General features: G+C 36.1%; 1 protein-coding gene across 2 annotated transcripts in view; it reads left to right on the top strand.

Annotated features, from left to right (window-relative positions):
* LOC127646711 (tyrosine-protein kinase JAK1-like) overlaps nucleotides 1–21,024 on the top strand; it is a 42,751-nt gene that overhangs the window by 15,580 nt on the left and 6,147 nt on the right. For both annotated transcript variants that reach the window (XM_052130532.1, XM_052130533.1), the window contains exons 7-20: nucleotides 102–281; nucleotides 497–654; nucleotides 1,145–1,259; nucleotides 1,993–2,191; nucleotides 9,647–9,741; nucleotides 9,914–10,063; nucleotides 11,945–12,032; nucleotides 12,849–12,982; nucleotides 14,030–14,165; nucleotides 15,064–15,215; nucleotides 18,151–18,301; nucleotides 19,050–19,138; nucleotides 19,251–19,443; nucleotides 19,562–19,686. In XM_052130532.1, the coding sequence (XP_051986492.1) occupies nucleotides 102–281; nucleotides 497–654; nucleotides 1,145–1,259; nucleotides 1,993–2,191; nucleotides 9,647–9,741; nucleotides 9,914–10,063; nucleotides 11,945–12,032; nucleotides 12,849–12,982; nucleotides 14,030–14,165; nucleotides 15,064–15,215; nucleotides 18,151–18,301; nucleotides 19,050–19,138; nucleotides 19,251–19,443; nucleotides 19,562–19,686 (1,965 nt within the window). The remainder of the gene's footprint in view (nucleotides 1–101; nucleotides 282–496; nucleotides 655–1,144; nucleotides 1,260–1,992; nucleotides 2,192–9,646; nucleotides 9,742–9,913; nucleotides 10,064–11,944; nucleotides 12,033–12,848; nucleotides 12,983–14,029; nucleotides 14,166–15,063; nucleotides 15,216–18,150; nucleotides 18,302–19,049; nucleotides 19,139–19,250; nucleotides 19,444–19,561; nucleotides 19,687–21,024) is intronic.

Genomic DNA, 21,024 nt, shown 5'->3' with positions numbered 1-21,024 from the left:
TCAGCCGTTCTGGAAACTCTTTGTACATTTTCTATGTCTTAGAGATTGTTTCAAGGGTCATTACCAACTTTTTTTAATAAAATGTAATTCTTTCTGAATAGAATCTTCTGATTGTGAAAGACAAAAGCAAATCTAAAAAGAACAAGACCGACAGCAAGCAGAAAAGTGACAAGAAGAAAGATGGCAACAATGGCTGGATGCTTTTCTCTGACTTTAATGAAATCACCCACATCGTCATTAAGGAGTCTTGCATCACAATTTACAGACAGGACAATAAAATGGTACTTTTATCATCTTAAGGAGGTTTTAATGAGACAATCTTCTAATACTTCTAGATACATAATGAAAAGCTGATGATTCATAGTTATTATATGATTCATAAGTTATAAAGCTCACTGTATGTGAATAACCATAGATTTAATTGGATACAATTGGTTGTAGTAACAGGTAAATTTAAACTGTTATCCCAAATGTATTGCTCTCCTTGTCTCTACAGGAGTTGGATCTGTATTACCGTGATGCAGCTCTGTCTTTTGCTGCACTGGTGGACGGTTACTTCAGACTGACTGTAGATGCCCACCATTACCTGTGCACAGAGGTCGCACCTTCATCAGTGGTCCAGAATTTAGAGAATGGCTGTCATGGCCCCATCTGGTAAGACCGTTTTTTTGTCCAAATCAGGACCACACACATTATTTTAAGGCATACTGCATTTTTTAATGATAAGTGCTGCTTTATTTATTATTAATAAAGATTAATAAACAATATTGATAAGGTAATATCAATAATAAGGCACTGTAGTGATGTGATTGAGATAACATCTGTAAGATAATCACATCACTACAGTTAAAAACAATCTCATAAAAATTAATATTTCAGACTCAAATCTGATTGGATGGGCCACATTTGAAGTAATTTGAATTATATTGTGCCAAGTTGCTATATTGCTTGGCAACCATAAACAGCCTTTAGTTATCAAATTAACTATTTTACTTGGCACGGTACCTATATACAGCCCTAAACAGTGGTAATATCACTTAACACAACCTTGTGTGGCTTATTTCTTTAATTAGTAGTTTATAACAGAACAGCTATATGCTGGAGAGTCATTTTGAGACGATTTCTATCTCTTATCTCTGTACAGCACAGAGTATGCTATTCATAAACTCCGCCAAGAGGGAAATGAAGAAGGAACATACATCCTGCGCTGGAGCTGCACAGACTACAACTACATCATTATGACTGTTGTCTGCATTGAGGTACATGCATCAAAACAATTTTGTTGATGAATTGAAAACTTGAATTGAAAGTCTTGCATTCGCAGGTCCTCTTGTTATACTCTCTGCACAAAATCGAGAAGATGTGCTTGTGTTGTACATCTTTTCTCAACTCATAATGACTCCAGCAAATAGATTAATACTGGTACTGTTTGTGAGGAGCTTAGTGTATTTATCTTTCCAGAAATGCATGCATTTTCAGATCATGTTCTCTGCTTTGGTAGTTATTATTTACTAAGAGAGCTGCATCACACTGAATAAGTTTGTGGAGCAGAACCACAAACCAAATCATCAGAGCTGTGACAGATACTGTGCACTTGATCAGTAATATGGACGGCTTCTAGGCTTGCTTTAATGATAATCTCTGTTCCTGTGCAGTACCTCTGTGAAAGTTCCTTTTTTCAAATGCCCGGATGCAAATAGAATGGCAGGAGATTGAATATCTTTGCAAATGTTGACAGTGAATATACACATTCTCTCATGCAAAGTTTCCTATACATTTTACATGTTATCAGCACTTTGTATGTTTTGCTACAGTAACCTTCAGAAACCCAATACTTCCCTGTCAACCAAATGCTAACTTACCATTCTCCTAACATGCTTTGTTCATCTGATTTGTTTAACAAATCCTCCTCTCTTCTCTCACTATTATTTTCTGTTTCCCCCTCTCTATTTCCATTTCTGTTTTCCCTTTCTCTCTGTCTTTCTCCTTCAGATTGACCTGTCTGAGTCGAGGCCAGTTCCTCAGTATAAGAACTTTCAGATTGAAGCGAGCCCTCAGGGCTATAGATTGTTTGGAACAGAGACGTTCAGGCCTACTCTGAAGGAGCTTCTGGAGCACCTGCAGGGCCAGAACCTGCGCACAGAGAACTTATGCTTCCAGTTGCGTCGCTGCTGCCCACCACAGCCCAGAGGTACCAACACTTGTCTCTTATTCACTCTTGTTCTACTTTGTCTGTCATGTAATAGAAGAAAATCTACATATTTAATTAGTTACAGTTGCAGATAAGAGATATCACTAAACATTCTAGCACATCCTCACTAAGCCGTTCATCCGTCCATCCCAATCAAACTACTCGTTACATCCGTCCATCCCAATCAAACTACTCGTTACATTCGTCCATCCATCCATCCCAAACTTATGGCTTGTTCCATCCATCCCAGTCAAATGGCACGTTCCATCCATCCATCCCATTTAAACGATACGCTCCATCCGTCCATCCAGTCAAACCTCTTGTTCCATACATCCCAGTCAAATGACACGTTCCATCCATCCATCCCAATCAAATTACTTATCCATCCTTCACCCAATAATCTATTCTTGCCAATCTAAGACGGCATCCATCCACCTGCCTGTCTGTATGTCCATCGCCTTAATTTGGGGATTCGTTTGTTTTCTGAAATGAAGCTGAAATGGGTCTTGTGGGTGGGTAAAAATATCAGTTTTCCAATGCATACGTTTGATTGATCTCGATAGAGATTCTTTAATCCCAAGATCAATATTTACTCTATGCGCTGCCCTCTACAATGAGAGGAAATCACTCACATTTGCAACCAAATCCGTGCTATGCGACTAAAAATTTATATATTTGACAACAGGCTGGTAAATGTTTAGGTTTCCAGTGATTGTGTAGTATAGTGGGAGAGCATTCAGCAGTGAGATCCTTTCACTCCATGTAGAGAATAAAATTTGTTCCGTGTACAACGACAAGATCCACGCAACCCATTGGTCATTGAATATCTCTTTTCTGTTGTTTGGAGTCAGTTGTTAAAAAAAACAAAACAAATAAACATTTAATTCTAATCATGCATAGCACAGATGAGATAAAGCCAATCGTGTCCTCTCTCTTTAACATGCTCATTTACAGACACTCTTTACAGAAATGGCGGTTTTCTTAATGAGACAGTACCAATTTTTAGCACGTATTCAACAAATCAATGTAAATGCTTGTTAATAGTACAAACTATGCAATTAAACAATAAACATGTAGCAAAATATAATATATGCAATATAATATGAAAAACAAATACAATATAATTTGTGAAATTAATAGTTTCTTAATGTATCTCGTTAGTAGGTCCCCTGTACAATTAACAGCATTGTCTTGGAGAGATTTTCTTTCATATCCAAGCAAAAAAGTCATTTTACCTAAAATGTATACCCATATGAATCCATATCGAATTGAATCGGAATCTAATCGAATTGAGAGCTTGTGAATGTGAATTGAATCCAATCAGGAAATCTTTATCAATACCAAGGCCTAATTTGAAGTACGTTAAGTACACAGCTCAATTTGTGAGGATGGGATTTTCTCTAGAAAAATCATGTGAAGCTTCATTCTATAGAGCCATTGATGGATTAAAAATACAGTTCTAACAAACTGTCCTTTGAAATAACTTAAAGTGAAACTGAAAACAAGTGGCATAGGTCATTGCTTTCATTTTACTGAAAGCTACTTTGTGAAGGCCAGGATTTTTCAATATTCAAATGTGCACTGCTGGACTTTCAATTGGTCTCAGTGTTTTTTTCTCATTTGAAATGCTTGAGTCCTCGAGCAATTTCGAGAACTGAGATGTAAAATTGAAGGTGTGTTTTAGGGCTTTTCAAGTGCACTATTGAATCTGCCATTGACATGTTTATTAGCCTTCGTTTTCATCACTTATAATTTATATCTGTAGCATCTGTTATACAAAGTACATTTTTGTTTAACATATTAATAAAGTGTATTGACAGGTCAGACCCTCTATAAAATAGAGATATATCTAGAAAATGTAAGATATATCAGTTAACGTTGGCTGACTGTGTAAATGCTCTAAAAAGAGCTTTGGAAGAATTTTATGGAGTGAAATAATTTTTTTCTGAATTGAATAACCACAAAGGTGGGCAAGACAACAGTGGTACTTGGAATTGGCCTCCCAATTTACTAACCCTCATAATGTTGTAACCCGTATTACTTTCAATTAATGTGAGCAACCACAAATGAGATTTGAAAGCTATGGCAGAGGGTAAGGTTTTTAGTGAATAACAAAATTTGGTCTGTTTCTCACAAAAAGGCATTAAATGGCTTCAGAAGACTTGTAATATAGGGCATGAGTCATGCAAATTATGTTTTATAGTGCTTTTTTTCCATTTTGGATCTTGAGAACCCCTGATCAGTATATGATTTTATTAAATGGAGAAAAAAAAACTGTGAACAATCTGGGATTGTTCAAAATGTATACTTTTTTTTTTTTTAGGTTATTCCAAAGAAAGAAAAACGGTGATTAAATGATGAAAGAATTTATTTTTGGTGAACTGTCCCTTTACTATATGGTTTATTTTGTACTATATCCTGTTTGCTAGAAGGGTGCAATATTTCATAAAGCTTTTACAGTTTTTATGTTATACCCCTCGGTCTTCCTCAAATATTGATTTGTTAGCCAATTCATCAACTGAAGCAGTGTTCTAACAAAACTTGATGTGGGGACAATAATTGTAATTACATTTTCCCTGAAACATACTGTTCATTGCCATGAATAAATACCCAAATACGTCAGATGCTAATTTCCATGAAATATGGTACAACATTTTAACTGACTCTTCAGTTTCCAGTTAATGCAGAACTATATGAGAGAATGTCAAGTCTTGCTTGTTCTCTGAGTGATTTGTTAGCTTATAGAGCAAACGTCACTGGGAGCTGACATGTATGAATGTTTTATAAAACCCTCTCCATCACATGACTCCTCTATCCACCTTTTTCCTGACTTCTCCATGGGCTGTGGCATTACGGTGAGAGTCTTCCTCTGGGCTGCTCCACACTTCCGCTTAATTGTTGTTGTTATCAGCTGGACTAACGTGGTGATTGTGAGCAGTGGAGGCTCTGGATGTATATGTGCTGTTATATGGTGTAATAACTACAGTTGGCTTAAAAACTACTGTAAAATGAATGTCACAACAATAAGCCCCCACAAAAGGTGCCAATGCTGAAACATTTCAAGTCAATAAGCAGAGAATGCATTAAACTAATTCTGTCACTTGCCTATATTTTTTAAAACATTGACAGATAATGAAAATAAAGATCTCTCTTTTTTTGGAAGATAATACATATGAAAAACATTTAAACCAAGCTCCTTGTTGTTTTTTTAATTAATCATCTTTACGAGATTCATATCTCATGTTGCACTGTTAGTATATGTGAATGAGGTAGTGACAGAGAGAACTTTACCATGCAAATGTGTGCGTGATTGTGTTCTCATCTATTCAGGATTGCCGTCGAAACCTAATGTCCATATGCAGATATTAGTGAGAAAGTGATTTATGTTAAGTAAACACAGACTGTTCTTCAATTTTTGACTGTTGTTCGTTATAATTAAGTGCTTGGGAAATGGGAATAAGTTGCGAAGCAGAAGTCTGTTGCATCCGTATTGGAAGAACGAACTAAGCATAATGGGTAATTTTGCTGCCTGTGAAACAGGTGGATAGCACAATAAAAGTTTAACTACTGGACTGATAGGGGTTGCATTTCTGAGAGGCATTTTATGCCTCGTTATCTAACTGTGGGACATGTAAGGACTAGGGACAAGTATCTCAGAAGTATGTAAATCTAGGAATGAGGCAGTCAAACAAAGTGTTTTGACTTTTTGAGCTGAAAGTGAAATTAGCTTTTTAGTGACCAGCTTTTTCAGTCCTTTGTTAATTTCACAGTTCTTCTTAGAGAAGTCAGATACAAGCTAATGCACACAACCGTATCCTTGCATGACCTCAACCAGCTGTGAAACTGGCAGTCAGCTGCAGTGCAGTCTCAGATTTCAGGCAACTGATCCACAAACATAAGCTTTATTCAGCTAACCGTTAGTTGGACCTGACCAGGCAAGATGGGCCTCAGAGATATAAACAGATATATGCATTACTGCTGTGAAACCAGGGTTCAAAATCAACTTTTTTTGTTCTACCTGCCAGGGGGGGATGAAATAAGAGAATTTATCCATAAGTTTTTCTTACAATTTATAACTCTGTATTGCATTATTTCTTTAAATAATAGACCTATTTTTGTGACCGTTATAAAAGGTGTTATTTAGCTATTTATCCCTTGCAAACAGTATTTGTGACAAACAGCACAGGCAATTGTCACTCGCGTGAGTCACAAAAATGTTTTTAGTACACAGTTTGTATGGTTCTGATTTGAATCGCTCACAGTGATGGTCAGACTAAAGTCGCTTTCACAATGTGGCGAGCAGGCAGGGCCGAGCGAAGCCTGGGCAGAGCGAGGCCGGGAAGATAAGTGGTGAATGAAATCCACCTGTGTGCCACACCGGTCTCGAGTTCCAGTGAGGGCTGGTGGGAGTATTTAAGGAGAGGAGACAGTGGCAGATGAGAGAGAGAGATGCACAAAGCTGTCTGTGTGTGTGTCTGCATGTCAGTGTGGTGGATGCTGAAAAGAAAACTTTTTGTGTATTGCTAAAAGCGGTGTCTTATTGTGTGCAACTGAAAAGTGCAACAATAAACGTCTATGTTTTTTGTCAAGCTGTCCCCAGCTTCCTCAATTGTTATACAAACATTCAGCCTTTTCTAGAAAATGAACTGCAATTTTTTAGGTTAGAGGTCATGCGTGAACACAGCCTCTTTGAAAATACAGGTAAATTTAGCACTTGCTGTTTCCCTGAATGAGAAGTTGTAACATTACCTGAAAAGGTTGGGTTTTATGTCATCAAATTTGATAGATAGATAGTGAGATTATTCCATTTAGTCGCAGGATATAAAAACATTTTTATATATATTTTAGAGCCAACTATAAGGAAATTTAGTAGTGATGCTCCACGACTCAAATCTGAAGTCATATGGTAAGCAGCCAATGGATATCGACCATATGCAGCCACAACACTGGACCACAAAGAAATGGAAATGGCGAACAAGTGCTCAAATTGGAGAAAATATATTACTCGCCTTCAACTTACGTCGCAGTCTCTGACTTTCCACCCAAGACAGCAACCAAATTTGCTTTGCCCATTTCTTTTGAGACTATGAACAGAGAAGCATCAACGGCATCACTCCTGTACATCCATGTTTGTCATGCATCTCCATGGAAAAACACACCCCAGTTCTAGGAATTTGTGGCTTCTCTTCATCCGAGTGGATGTAGAAATTTTTTAGCTAATAAAATAAGTAACTACTAGGAGTTTAATGGCATTTTGGTGCTGATGTGTGAAAAGAGACAAACTGTTGCATGAGTGAATGGCAGATGTGGTACATTTAACAATAAATGTAATCCAACACACTTATTGCAATTTACCAGGTTGCATGTGTGAAAGGGGCTATCATTCTTATAATTCCATGTAAACCATGCATTTATGTTGCAGTTCCTAATAAGGTTGTTGCCAATTGTCAGATAGCTCCATTTTTTTTATTTCAAAATGTTTTTAAGTCATTTTTGGTGGGTTTGGCACGTGTTAAAGAGATGAAATATTTTTCATCATTTTCTTTGCCTCATGTTCTTTCAAAACCGATTTTCATTCATCCATGGACTGCAAAGGGAGATATTAGGCCTCTATCACCATTCATGCTTATCGCAACTTATTACCATACAGTGAATGTGACTGAGACTGTCAGTGTCATTTTTGATGAACTATCCCTTGAAGGTTGGACCCTGAATGAAACCTTTCATGCTACATGAGCAAACTACTTAAATTGTTACAATTGTGTTACAGCTCTAAACTGTTGCAAAGTCAAACATCAGAAATATTTTGGCTGCAAAAAACGCCCAGTTATTGCATATTAGTGTGCGCATGTTGGAGACTGTATCTGGTCTTGTTTACATGTTCTTCTCTGAGAGTACATGCTGAGGCATCAGTGACAGGCAGGAAATGTAGTAAATGTGGGTTTCCGTTGTTCACATCTCTTGATCTCTTTACCCTACATGCACTCAGATGAACAGAGCTGTCTCTGGATCAAGATGATGTCAACGAGTTAACAAAAAGACCAGCTGATTGCTGAAGAATGAACACACTAACTAACACACACACACACACACACAAACTCACTCACAAATACACAAAATTTACTTGGACATGTGTATCCACACATGCTTATTGTTTTGGTGTAGCGTGTGGTGTGATTTGGATAACTGTGCACTTTCTTTCTTTAGGTGGGGTTAGTTATGTGCGCACACATGAACATGTTCCGTATTTATATATATGTATTTTTGTCACTCCATATTAAAGGGATAGTTCATCCTAAAATAAAAATTCTCTCATCATTTACTCACCCTCATGCCATCCCAGATGTGTATGACTTTCTTTCTTCTGCAGAATACAAATTAAGATTTTTCAAAGAATATCTCAGCTCTGTAAGACCATACAATGCAAGTAAATGGTAATCAAGCTAGGGTTGAACCAGCTGTGCGTAAGGTTTCACTAAGTTGAGATGTAAATTTCACACTAATGGCTTAGTAACTACTAGTTAGTTTGTAACTAAGTCAGTGCTTAATTTGGTTGCACCAACTGTTCTTAAGGCAAGACTTAAATAGTAGGTCGTAAGCACTCTTTTTGGTATATTTAGCACAATTAAATAGCATATTCAATAACTGTATCTAAAATGAACAAGGGGCAATAAATAAATACTAATGCCACTGGCTGGAAAAATTTATTCATTTTAATGTTGTATATATTTAGTATATTTTGAAACTTTACACCAGGCAGCATAAACAGGAAAAAACACTGTTAGATCAGTTTCATGCTGAAGTAAGTTTTTTTTTACTAAATTTTTTCTGCCGTAAATGTAAAGTGTATTTATTAGTGTAAATGCCAACATCATCATTTATGTCGAAAGGACTGAAGCCTGACAACCAAAACATGAGCTCATTGATGTCTTTAAATGAGTCTGCTTTTTTTTATTTCATCCATTAGGACTAATGGATGAAATAAAAAAAAGCAGACTCAAAGCAAAAGTCAGAGGCTTCAGTAAAAATTTTTAATTATTAAAGTAGTTCTCATGTATACTGGCCACTACTTTCCCTTACACCCTGTCTACATAGGACGTGAGCAGAGTGTCATGTAGCGTAAAAAGCAATAGAACCCATTATAATCGATGATGCTGTCTACACTTGAAGCGTCTGTTGTGGTGCGTCACATCGTGCTGAAAGTAACGGGTGTTCCATTCCATTTTGCACTGTAAGAACTTCATATGTAGACACAAGATCTATTTTTGTATTATTTGTATTTTGTTCAAAAATAATTTAAATCAAAAATCAATCCAAACTTCAGATTAAAATATTTTTAAGATCATGAGAAACACATATTGTGTTCAAACTTACTTTTGATTCGTAGTCTACATGTCTGCTGACCAATCTGTTCATATATTTCCCACCAATTAAAATGGTCTTTCTGTCCTTCAGAAATATCGAACCTATTGGTGATGACCACAAACCGAGAGCCCGTCCCCCAGAAACAACTGAGCTTTATCCGCATCCTTAAGGAGGATATTGTACAGGTGACAAATTGCTCTGAAAATATTTGACTATTTAACTAAGGGTTTCTGAACCAAACATACTGTCGAAACAACATTTAAGATATTAAATGAAATACAGACATTGTCAAAAATATACCGTAGACATTCACATTCTGTCTTTAATTGACTTTTCCTTCATTGTTGTCTTGTTCAGGGTGAGCATTTGGGTAGGGGCACGAGGACCAACATCTACGCAGGTATTCTGAAGCTGAAGAGTGAGGATGATGATGAGATGGGAGGATACACACAGGAGATGAATGTGGTTTTGAAAGTGCTGGGATCAGGACACCGAGATATCTCTCTGGTAAGTTACATGTCTGTAAATACACGAAAGGCTTGGACAAATACAAGGAGGGTTAAATCATGGCTAGGCCCACACACATTTTTCACATTCTCTTTGGTGATATAAAGGAAATAGTTCACCCAAAAATTATTCACTTACCCTGATGCCATCCCAGATGTGAATAACTGTCTTTCTTCAGCAGAACACAAAATAAGATTTTTAGAAGATAGAGCTCTGTCAGGTCATATTTAGGCCGCATAAATTTAATCCTCACGTCTCTAGTTGATCAATGAATGTCTTCTGAAGCAAATCAATGCGTTTGTGTAAAAAAAAAGTTATTAACTTTTAAAAAGCGCTTCGTGCCAGCAGCTGACACAATACGTGACCCAAGCGTGTCAGTGCGTTCATGCAAGAATTCGGAAGCGGTGCTTTATTTACAACAGAACTACGAACGTCACTTGGGTTCGGCCATTTCAAAACGCACAGGAGCTCTGGATGGAAGCGCATATTTAAAGTTAAAAACGTTTTCATTATCGGCATGTTTCTTACATAAACCTATCAATTTGCTTCTGAAGCAAATTGATAACTCCAGCTTGTCTCACCTGCCACATGTATTAGCATTGTCCATCATCTTTTAAGCCCACGCTAAGACTCAACTTATTTTTCCAAGCTCTGAATTTTCAGTGGTGGGTCTGCTACGTAGCCTACTTCATGCAGTCAAAACACACACACATACACGCTCACTACCACAAAACGTATTATGAATCAAACATAAGTCAGAACTGAATTTAAGCCACAATCTGCTTGGTAATGTTTGTGTATTCATTATTTTTTGTTTTTGTCATTTTGAGGAAAAAGAGAAAAAAAATACATGCTGTTTGAAAAGTGAACATGATTTGTGAGTGTACATTTAAGTCCATATTCTATGTGCTATTGTGGTTATTGGACAGCATTCATTTTATGTATCGGTGGTTTACGAGCTGTTTATCAGGAAACTGAAATTGATTTATATTTTCACTATGTAACACAGTTAAAGGATGGGCAAGGAGGAGGCGAGAACCGGCTTGTCAACATAAATCATAATTTTAATGATAAACTTAAAAGACAACATAAACACATGACGGACATTCCCGTAATTCTCTCTCTCTCGAACCATCGTCACCGGCCGTCTTTATCCCTCGCGCGCCTCATCAGTCCGATTGGGGACCGATCGCGCGATATTCCGACCCGGCCCCACCCCCCTCCGCTCCACAGACTAGTAAAAACTTGTCTGGCACCCAAACAATTTGACTCAAGATACCAGTTATTCTTTCTTTTAATTTGTTTGGGACAGCCACCGTTACAAAGTTCTGGCACCCATGTACTTCTATTATAAGGACCTGACAAATCTCTATCTACTAAAAATCTTCATTTGTGTTCTGCTGAAGAAAGACAGTCAAACACATCTGGGTTGGCATCAGGGTAAATTAATAATGAGAGAATTTTTTTTTTTTTTGGGTGAACTGTTCCTTTAAATATACTTAAGAATATTAATAAAATTTGACAGGTCACCAAGATAAAAAAACACACTCAAGATAAATTCTCTGAAAACAAGCCACAATATCTTGTGCAGATTTGCTTACATTTACATTGTCATTTAGCAAATTACAAATGAGGAACATAGCAAGCAATAACATCTATTGCTGTATAGGTTCTAGTGCAGAAGAAAGAGACAGAAGTATTTTGTGTGTACAGTAAGTTCAATAGTAATTGCAATTAGTGTGGATTTGTTAAGTGCTCATGGAACATGTGTTTTCTGCTTTATGCTTATCATGTTTTACAGACTTTTAGATGTTTGTGTAAGAGTATGATTTCTGGCATGCATGACAATTACTCTTTGGACATTTCTGTATCTGATTTCAGGCCTTCTTTGAGACAGCCAGTATGATGCATCAAATCTCTCATAAACACATCACCCTGCTCTATGGTGTGTGTGTTCGTCACCAGGAGAGTAAGTGCGCTAAACTCTTTTGTGTTGGGTGTAGCCAGTCTGGTCACACAATGTGATTGATGTAGTATCTAATTATTACTGTTTATAGTGATGTTGACGCAAGTAAAATGAGGTTCAAAATCTAATATAAACTTGAAAAATACGCGTTTTTAGGGTTTTGAAAAATGTTTAAGAAACATTTATGATGTATAGATATTTTTATGATTCTGCTCTATTTCAAGGTGACTAATAAAATTTGTGACATTAAGTCCGTTACAACACGAGCACATCCTGCCATTATAGCAAAAAGGGGACATATCAAAATAATACAAATTCCAAAATGTATTTACATTATTCTTGACAACTTTCAATAGCATTGTCATTATTCAAATTGTTTCGGTAATTAAAAAATGTTATTATGTAAAAACAAAAAAATGCAAGAACATAGTGTGAATTTCCCACTTATGATGTTACCAGAAATCTAAAGAGCTTGGTGAAATTTGCCTAAATGCAAGAAAAGTTTAGTGGAAAACAAGAAAACATGCAAATGGACAAGCTAGACTGGATTACGTTTTTGCTCTATAGATCCAAAAAGAATCAGCCAATAACAAACAGAGCATTTGATTGAGCAAAGGTGACGTATTTATAGCGGACTTCAGTTCCTGTTCCACTAAGCAGCAAATGTAAATAGCCAGGGGACAACTGTCCTTGTTCACATGATGGGTGTGTCTCATGTTTGAACAAGAGAATTTAAATGTGTGAGGAGAAACTGTGTTTGTGTCAGAGAGAAAGAGGATTTAATTGTTTACAAAAGACTATGTCTCTCCCACTCTTTAGATATAATGGTGGAGGAGTTTGTTCAGTATGGTCCACTGGATCTGTTCATGTGCCGACAGAGACAGACCACAGCTCTCAGTACCGCATGGAAGTTCCAGGTGGCCAAACAGTTGGCTAGCGCCCTCAGCTATCTGGTAAAGACATTAAACAAACATAAAAAAAAAACTGCACATAACATGCAAGTGAATGGAGTCATCACAACATATTAATATACAGTATGAAAGAATGCACTTTTTTAAATGTGAAAATTAAATCTGTGTGGATAACACCACAAACAAATAAACGAACAAGCATAATTACGAGCTGAAATTTAACGTTTTTCAATGTAATTTCTATAAAATTGTTTTAATTTAAGTTAAAGATGTAATTTTTTTTGGGCATAAATGCACCCAGCTCTGCTATTGTTACAACTGCCACTCTGATGTGCTCTAAAAGGGGCACACTCTTCAAAGGCATCCTGTTTCTATGGATAAAGCTCTTAAAGCAGGGGTATCAAATTCGGTTCGTGGATGGCCACAGTCCAGCAGAGTTTAGTTCCAACCCTAATTAAACACACCTGAAGTGGCTAATCAAGGTCTTCAGGAGTGCTTGAAAATTACGAGGCATTTTGGAGCAGGGCTGGATCTAAAGTACAATTTGACACCCCTGTCTTAAAGGGATAAATATTTGATGCTATCTATTTATCTAACCCTTCAAGCTAGCAGTATCCAATAAAGTCTGGTACTAATAAATTAAATTTTGCCGAAAACACCAGCTGATAGCTAATATGGTAAATATATATTGTGCTTCTCTCTCTCTATATATAAGACTTTATAACTTTATTAAATAACATTAACAAACCATATATAACACTTTACAAATCATTAGTTCATGCACATCAGAGAGGTGATAGAAATGTCATGATTCATCCAGTTGTACTTTGATTCATCGATCTTAAGAAAAGTTGTATCTCTCTCTCTCTCTCTCTCTCTCTCTCTCTCTCATATATATATATATATATCATATATATATATATATATATATCTCATACTACATATATATATACATTAGATATAGATATCTCACCGTAATTAATATATTAAGCAATGTATAGCGTATTACTAAAAGTTATGTAGTTATAAAATCTGAATAATGATTGTCAAATAAATTACGTTTTGCTTTTGTGTGTTTGTATCCTGCAGGAGGATAAAAAGCTGGTTCATGGATATGTGTGTAGTAAGAACATTCTGGTGGCTCGAGATGGGCTGGATGGAGAGGGAGGGCCCTTCATCAAACTGAGTGACCCTGGCATACCCATTACTGTACTCAGCAGAGAGGGTGAGAGATTCATTATGAGCAATTATGATCCTGATTAACATGCTATAAACCTTCATACAGGCTTTATGAGCAATTTATTAACATATCAATATTCATACATGCATTATAGCCACTATATTAACATGATTTTAACCTTCATACAGACATTGACAACTTTATTGACATGTTATAAACCTTTAATACAGGCTTTATGACACTTTATCAACATGCTATAACCCTTCATTGAGGCATTATGACCACTTTATTAACATGTTCTTAACCTTCATACAGGCATTATACTTTGTGTACATGCTATACCTTCATAGAGGCATTATATCCACTCTATTAACATTCTATTAACCTTCATACAGACGTTAGGACCACTTCATTAACATTCTATAAGCCTTTATACAGACATGACCACTTTATTAACATTCTATAAACAGTTATAGAGGCATTATAGCCACTTTATTAACATGCTAGAAACCTTCTTTCACATTGGAAAAGATAACATAACTGACAGGAATTTTCTTGGTCAGGGTCCAGTATAATTCCCTGAAGCACTTTAGAGACCAGAGAAGCTCTTTTTGTACTTTGTGATAGGGAATGTTACAGGAAAGACTGGTTGTGTTTTTTTTGGGTGTAAGAGAAACAGGAATGAAAGGGGCACTGAGAGGTATTGATGCACTGACAGGGTACATGAAAAGTGTTAACAGTTGCCAAGAGATCTTGCATTAAATGACATGCCCTTTAAAGGCAAAAAATAAATAAAATACAGTAAAAATTACTGTTGAAATTGCAATGTGTTGATATAATAGTGAAAACTCACTACAATTAGAAATATTGCACTACTTAAGCATGTCCTAGGGATCTTGATCATTTCAAAGAAGAATTGTATGATTTGTGTGCATGTCTACAGAGTGTGTGGACAGGATTCCTTGGATTGCTCCTGAGTGTGTACAGGACACCGCTAATCTGAGCATAGCAGCAGATAAGTGGGGCTTTGGTACCACTCTGTGGGAGATCTGTTATAATGGGGAAATACCTCTCAAAGACAAGAAACTCACAGAGGTAACAGCATCACACTTTTTCACATTTAATGTTTTCCATTTTGCTTTATATTTATGCTTTATTTATTATTTCCTTATTATTTTTGTTCATTTGTTTCAAATGAACTATTACATAAATTAGATCAAACTTCAATATGTCTATGATGATTTCTTGTTTTGTTTATAATGCTTATGTGAAGATTGTTTATAAAATGTTCTAAATAAGAAGTTGAACCACTAAAGTTATTTTAAAGGGGTCATATAATGGTACATGCACTTTTTCAAGTTGATTGTACTGAAATGTGTGTTGGCTGTGCCTGTACACAACCATCCTATTATAATAAAAATCCATCCAGTGTTTTTGTTTTAATCTCCTTATATATTTTCCCCTGCCTCAAATCGAGCCGTTCGACTGTGTGACATCACACGGTCGGACGCCCCTCCCAGGATTGTTGATTGACAGCAGTGTTTCAACACAGACCCGCCCTCGCTCGTGAGCGAGCTGTCAATCCTAGTCCGTCATCATTGTTGATACACTGGAGCAGAATGGCGCCTAAGCGATTGTGGTGTCCTGTTCTTCGGTGTAATAACGAACACAGCAGTCATTTTGATGTTCCTAAATCTGAACCGCTGAAGACGCAGTGGCTGAGTTTTGTTTACGATGGGAATATTCCCCACGAGCAACGTCTATGCGTTCATGTTTGCGCGAATCATTTTTCACCAGACTGCTTTATAAACGAGGGTCAGTATAAAGCTGGTTTTGCTAAGAAGCTGCTGCTGAAAAAAGATTCGGTACCAACTATTTATATTCCCTCTGCACCTCCAGAAGAAGGAAGTGTAACGTTTTATTAACCTTTATATTAATCTTTGCAAATCGCTTGCACGCTTCACAATGAATGTGGCTAATTTTTACACTCAGGGTACATTACGGCATGTTTTCCATAACGTTACGACGTTCTCAATATAATTCATAATCCCACATTTATAATGAACAACGCGTTATGGTCATTGTGTTATTAAAAACTGTGTACGGAGGGGCGGGGTGACCAAAGCTCATTATCATTTAAAGTCATATGCACTGAAACGGTGTGCTGAAAGCAGAGCTGTTTTTGAGCAGGTAAAATTAGTGTTTTCTTAAAATACTAATGAGAATTTTTAATAAAAGTATATTACAAAGTTTTCATTTAGACCCTAAAGATTCATATTAACTTGTACAAAAATGGCATTATTTGACCCCTTTAATAGTACTTTTGAAAAATAATTTTATAATCATAAACACTCACATGAGATGAAGGCCCCAGTCATATCAGTTGCTTAGAAGCTGTATTATTTTACATGGTGCTGGGCTGTCTCATGAGGACCAACATATGTGCACATGATGAGTCGAATTATTTTATTTTATTTCAGTAACCCCCTTATTGTCGGACATTTTTCACAGCATAAATAAATCATGGCTGTCTGTAGATATCATGTTTTTACAATAGCCTTTGTAAATGAAAATGTATGCTTTTGTGCGATATGGCCTCCAGATGTAAGTATAACTCCAAAACCACTGCCATATTAGCCAGTGCAACATAGTTACTTAGTGCACCTTTATGGCAAGCCGATTTCGCTTTTAATGCATCCAGCGTTACTTGTTGTAATTGTATTTTTACTGGTAATATTTTAGTTAGAGTGTATAAGAGAATATATTTTTTACTAGTAAGAATTCCAGTTACAGAGCTCTGTAATGACATTGTTACTAGTAAGAATGCAATTGCAGAGCTCTCTATTTGCAATTCTACTAGTAAAGAATGCAATTGCAGAGCTCTACGAATGATTTACAGAGCTCTGTAATGACATTTTACTAGTAAAAACTCCCAATTAATTAGATCTACAATAGATTTATTACTAGTAAGAATTCTAATTACAGAGCTCTGTAATGACATTGTTACAAGTAAGAATGCAATTGCAGTGCTCTACAATTGCCTTTTTACTGGTAACAATTCCAATCAAAGAGCTCTACAATTTCATTCTTACTAGTAAAAACTTGTATTCATTAGATGCAAAACAGAGGGAATTACACCAATTTCCCTTTCCAAATCCCACCTGAGGTAGGCTACATTTCAAAATAAAGGCCATATGCTACATTGTAAAATATTAGAATGAAATATTTTTACAAGCTTATTTAGCAAAAATATTGATTGCATTTACATAGTGTAAAGATTATGAGAATATCGAAATGAAAACACCAATATGCTTTTGTTATTGAAGGATAATATTTTACATTAATTAACTATATTAATTCACCTCTGTATACACTTGAAACAAGTTCAAAGACGTTTTCACATATCAGAAACTCATACGGCCCACGTACGAAATACCGGGTAAAAAATAAAAATGTTATAATAGAATTTGTAATGATTGTAATCTTTTTAATAAATGTATAATAAAATATGATATAAGATCATATATAATCATATACTTTATATTCATAATAAATGTTTTGCCCCCATACATATTTATATACATCTTCCCACCTGTCAATTTATACAAGTCAGATATGCATGAGCCATTTAACATAATGAGTTGGCACTGAATAAAGAGCTCTACAGTGCAATTATTACTAGTAAGAATCACTATTGTAGAGCTCTAAAAATGTTTATACTAGTAAGAATGCAATTGTAGAGCTCTTGGATTTCTTACTAGTAAAAATGGAATTACAGATCTCCAACTGGATAAAAATTCATATTCAGAGCTCTGCAATTAATAATGAATGGGAGTCAATGGAAACTTAGAACAAGTAAATATTCAGATAGAGAGCTCTTTAATAGGAATTCTGGAATTATGATATGTAATGCTGGTAACATTAAAAGATAATTTGACTTTCCATACGCCTGTAGTTTTATTTATATATCTGATATTGTACTTGATATGTACTTGTTGTTGATGGTGCATTTTTCTTTGTCTCCGTGTAGAAAGAGAGGTTTTATGCTGCGCAGTGCCAGTTGGCCACTCCAGACTGTGAGGAGCTGGCCAAATTAATGACCCACTGTATGACCTATGACCCCCACCAGAGACCCTTCTTCAGGGCCATCGTCAGAGACATTGACATGGTGGAAAAACAGAGTAAGAAATTCAGACAGAACAACAACAAAAAAATCGGTATACTCAAGCGATAAGGTTTTAAAATGTCAACCCTTGATACACACTATCTCCTATCTAAGTTTTCTTTGTATCAGTCTGAAAAGAAGGGGAATTTCAGCTTACTTAAACTGTACTCAATCCTGCCCTCTTGTGGTTAAAATCAAGACCTACAACCATGTCTAATGAAATTACTCAGAGTTCTGTGTGTGTGTGTATATATATATATATATATATACACACACACACAATGCAAACATGATAATTGGAGTTGCTTTATCCTTGAAGCATTTTTAAAGTAAAATGTTTTGTAAAAATCACATTATTCACTTTTGTAGCATTTTTGTTTATTCTGCAATCGACTTATAATGCTAGTCAAGGCTTCAGCACCAACGACATTCATCATTTTGATTTATATGATCATATTCCATCCTTTCTCCGACAATTAGAAATTAAACCATCTGTTTTTGCTACTATACATTTAAGTCTTCTACAGGTAAATGAGCACTGTTATAATTGGCTATCCTCCATGTACTGGTGTACTTGCATTGTACATCACGGTGAGCCAAGTTGCAGAATAATGAATTGACATATACAAAGTGATATTTTAATGTGCTCATACGGTTTTGACATCTTTTATTTCAAAAGAGCAAGGAAAATCCAGATTTCCATTATTTGTCCCTGTCAATGTGTTATAATCGGATTAGTTAATGCAATGATTGTGTTTTTTCAGACCCCTCCATTCAGCCAGTTCCCACACTAGAGGTGGATCCAACAGTGTTTGAGAAGAGATTCCTCAAAAAGATAAGAGATCTTGGAGAGGTATTTACCCCATGTTCTGTGTCTTTAAACTCATCAAGGACAATATGGTTATCATTTCACTTGCCATCACCTGTTTGGACTCTTATTCATTTATGTAACCGTGTGTTTTCAGGGTCATTTTGGGAAGGTGGAGTTATGTCGATATGACCCAAGGGGAGATCGGACTGGAGAACTGGTGGCCGTGAAGTCTTTAAAGCCAGAGAACAGTGAAGAGCAGAGCAGCAACCTGTGGTGTGAGATTCACATCCTGAGAGAACTTTACCATGAGAACATCGTGAAATATATGGGCATCTGCAATGAAGAGGGTAAACCACAATTCTGAACTCCATGAATCATATAAATCTAAATGGATTTTGGCACAGCATGTCTAGATTTTAAGAGCATGTGTCCAAAGAGCAAATATCTTGATGTTTTTGTTTTAAGGTGGCAGATCCATTAAGCTGATTATGGAGTTTTTGCCAGCTGGCAGTCTGAAGGAATACCTCCCTAGAAACAAAGCTCGCACAGACCTGAAAACCCTCCTCAACTATGCTGTACAGATCTGCCAGGTAACACCATATTTGAATATCAATACTATATTTCACTTTTATATTGAATATGTTAGTAGTGGTTGTCTGATAAGAGTTGTAAGATTATATTCTTCTCACTACAATTGTACAGAGTGGTTGTATGAGTTACCATAGATTTTGTCAGGTCAAACCAGTCTGGCCATTCTCTGTTGACCTCTCATCAACAAGGCATTTCCATCCACGGAACTGCCGCTCACTAAATGTTTTTTGCACCATTCGGAGTAAATTCTAGGGACTGTTGTGTGTGAAAATCCCAGGAGATCAACAGTTACAGAAATTCTCAAAACCAGCCTGTCTGGCACCAACTTTCATGCCACAGTCCAAATCACTGAGATCACATTTCTTTCCCATTCTGATGGTTGATGTAAACATTAACTGAAGCATATCTGCATGATTTTATGCACTGCCCTGCTGCCACACGATTGGCTAATTAGATAATCGCATGAATGATTGTTGGTGCCAGATGGGCTGGTTTGAGTATTTCTGTAACTGTTGATCTCCTGGGATTTTCACACACAGCAGTCTCTAGAATTTACTCCGAATGGTGCAAAAAACATCCAGTGAACGGCAGTTCTTTGTTGATGAGAGAGGTCAACAGAGAATGGCCAGACTGGTTCGAACTGACAAAGTCTATGTTAACTCTGATAAACGCTCTGTACAATTGTGGTGAGAAGAAAATCATGTTGCCAAGAGATCTTGCATTAAATTACATGCCCTTTAAAGGCAAAAAATAAATAAAATTCCTACATTAAAAACGACTGTTGAAACGGCAATGTGCGTGCGTGCAGTGCATCCGGAAAGTATTCACAGCGCTTCACTTTTTCCACATTTTGTTATGTTACAGCCTTATTCCAAAATGGATTAAATTAAATATTTTCCTCAAAATTCTACAAACAATACCCCATAATGACAAAGTGAAAGAAGTTTGTTTGAAATCTTTGCAAAACTATTAAAAATAAGTGAAAGTTTGCTGCCATTGAAATCTTATCTTAACATTTGACTTATGTATGTATTTGTAGCAAGTTGTTGCACACGATGACGTCACTTGACATCTTTTATTTACAAAAAGTCAAAGCATTTTTAAGATATGAGCAATCAAACATAGTGGCCCTGTTTTTCAACAATCTGTATGTCTAATTTTATAAACATTTAATAAACATACATACAATAATACGGTTAAATACTGTGTGAAATACTATGAAAAAGTTTTTAATTTCAGCAATTTTATGTACATCTTCATTTTTTTTTATAAACATTCTAATAAACCCATTTGTTTTTAAAGTTCTCAGTGGATTTGAATTTAAATTTGAAACTCAG

The sequence above is a fragment of the Xyrauchen texanus genome, chromosome 7 (assembly GCF_025860055.1).
Source record: "Xyrauchen texanus isolate HMW12.3.18 chromosome 7, RBS_HiC_50CHRs, whole genome shotgun sequence".
In the NCBI taxonomy this organism is placed as follows: Eukaryota; Metazoa; Chordata; class Actinopteri; order Cypriniformes; family Catostomidae; genus Xyrauchen; species Xyrauchen texanus.
Note: the sequence above shows the minus strand (reverse complement) of the source record. Positions and strands in the feature narration are given on the sequence as shown.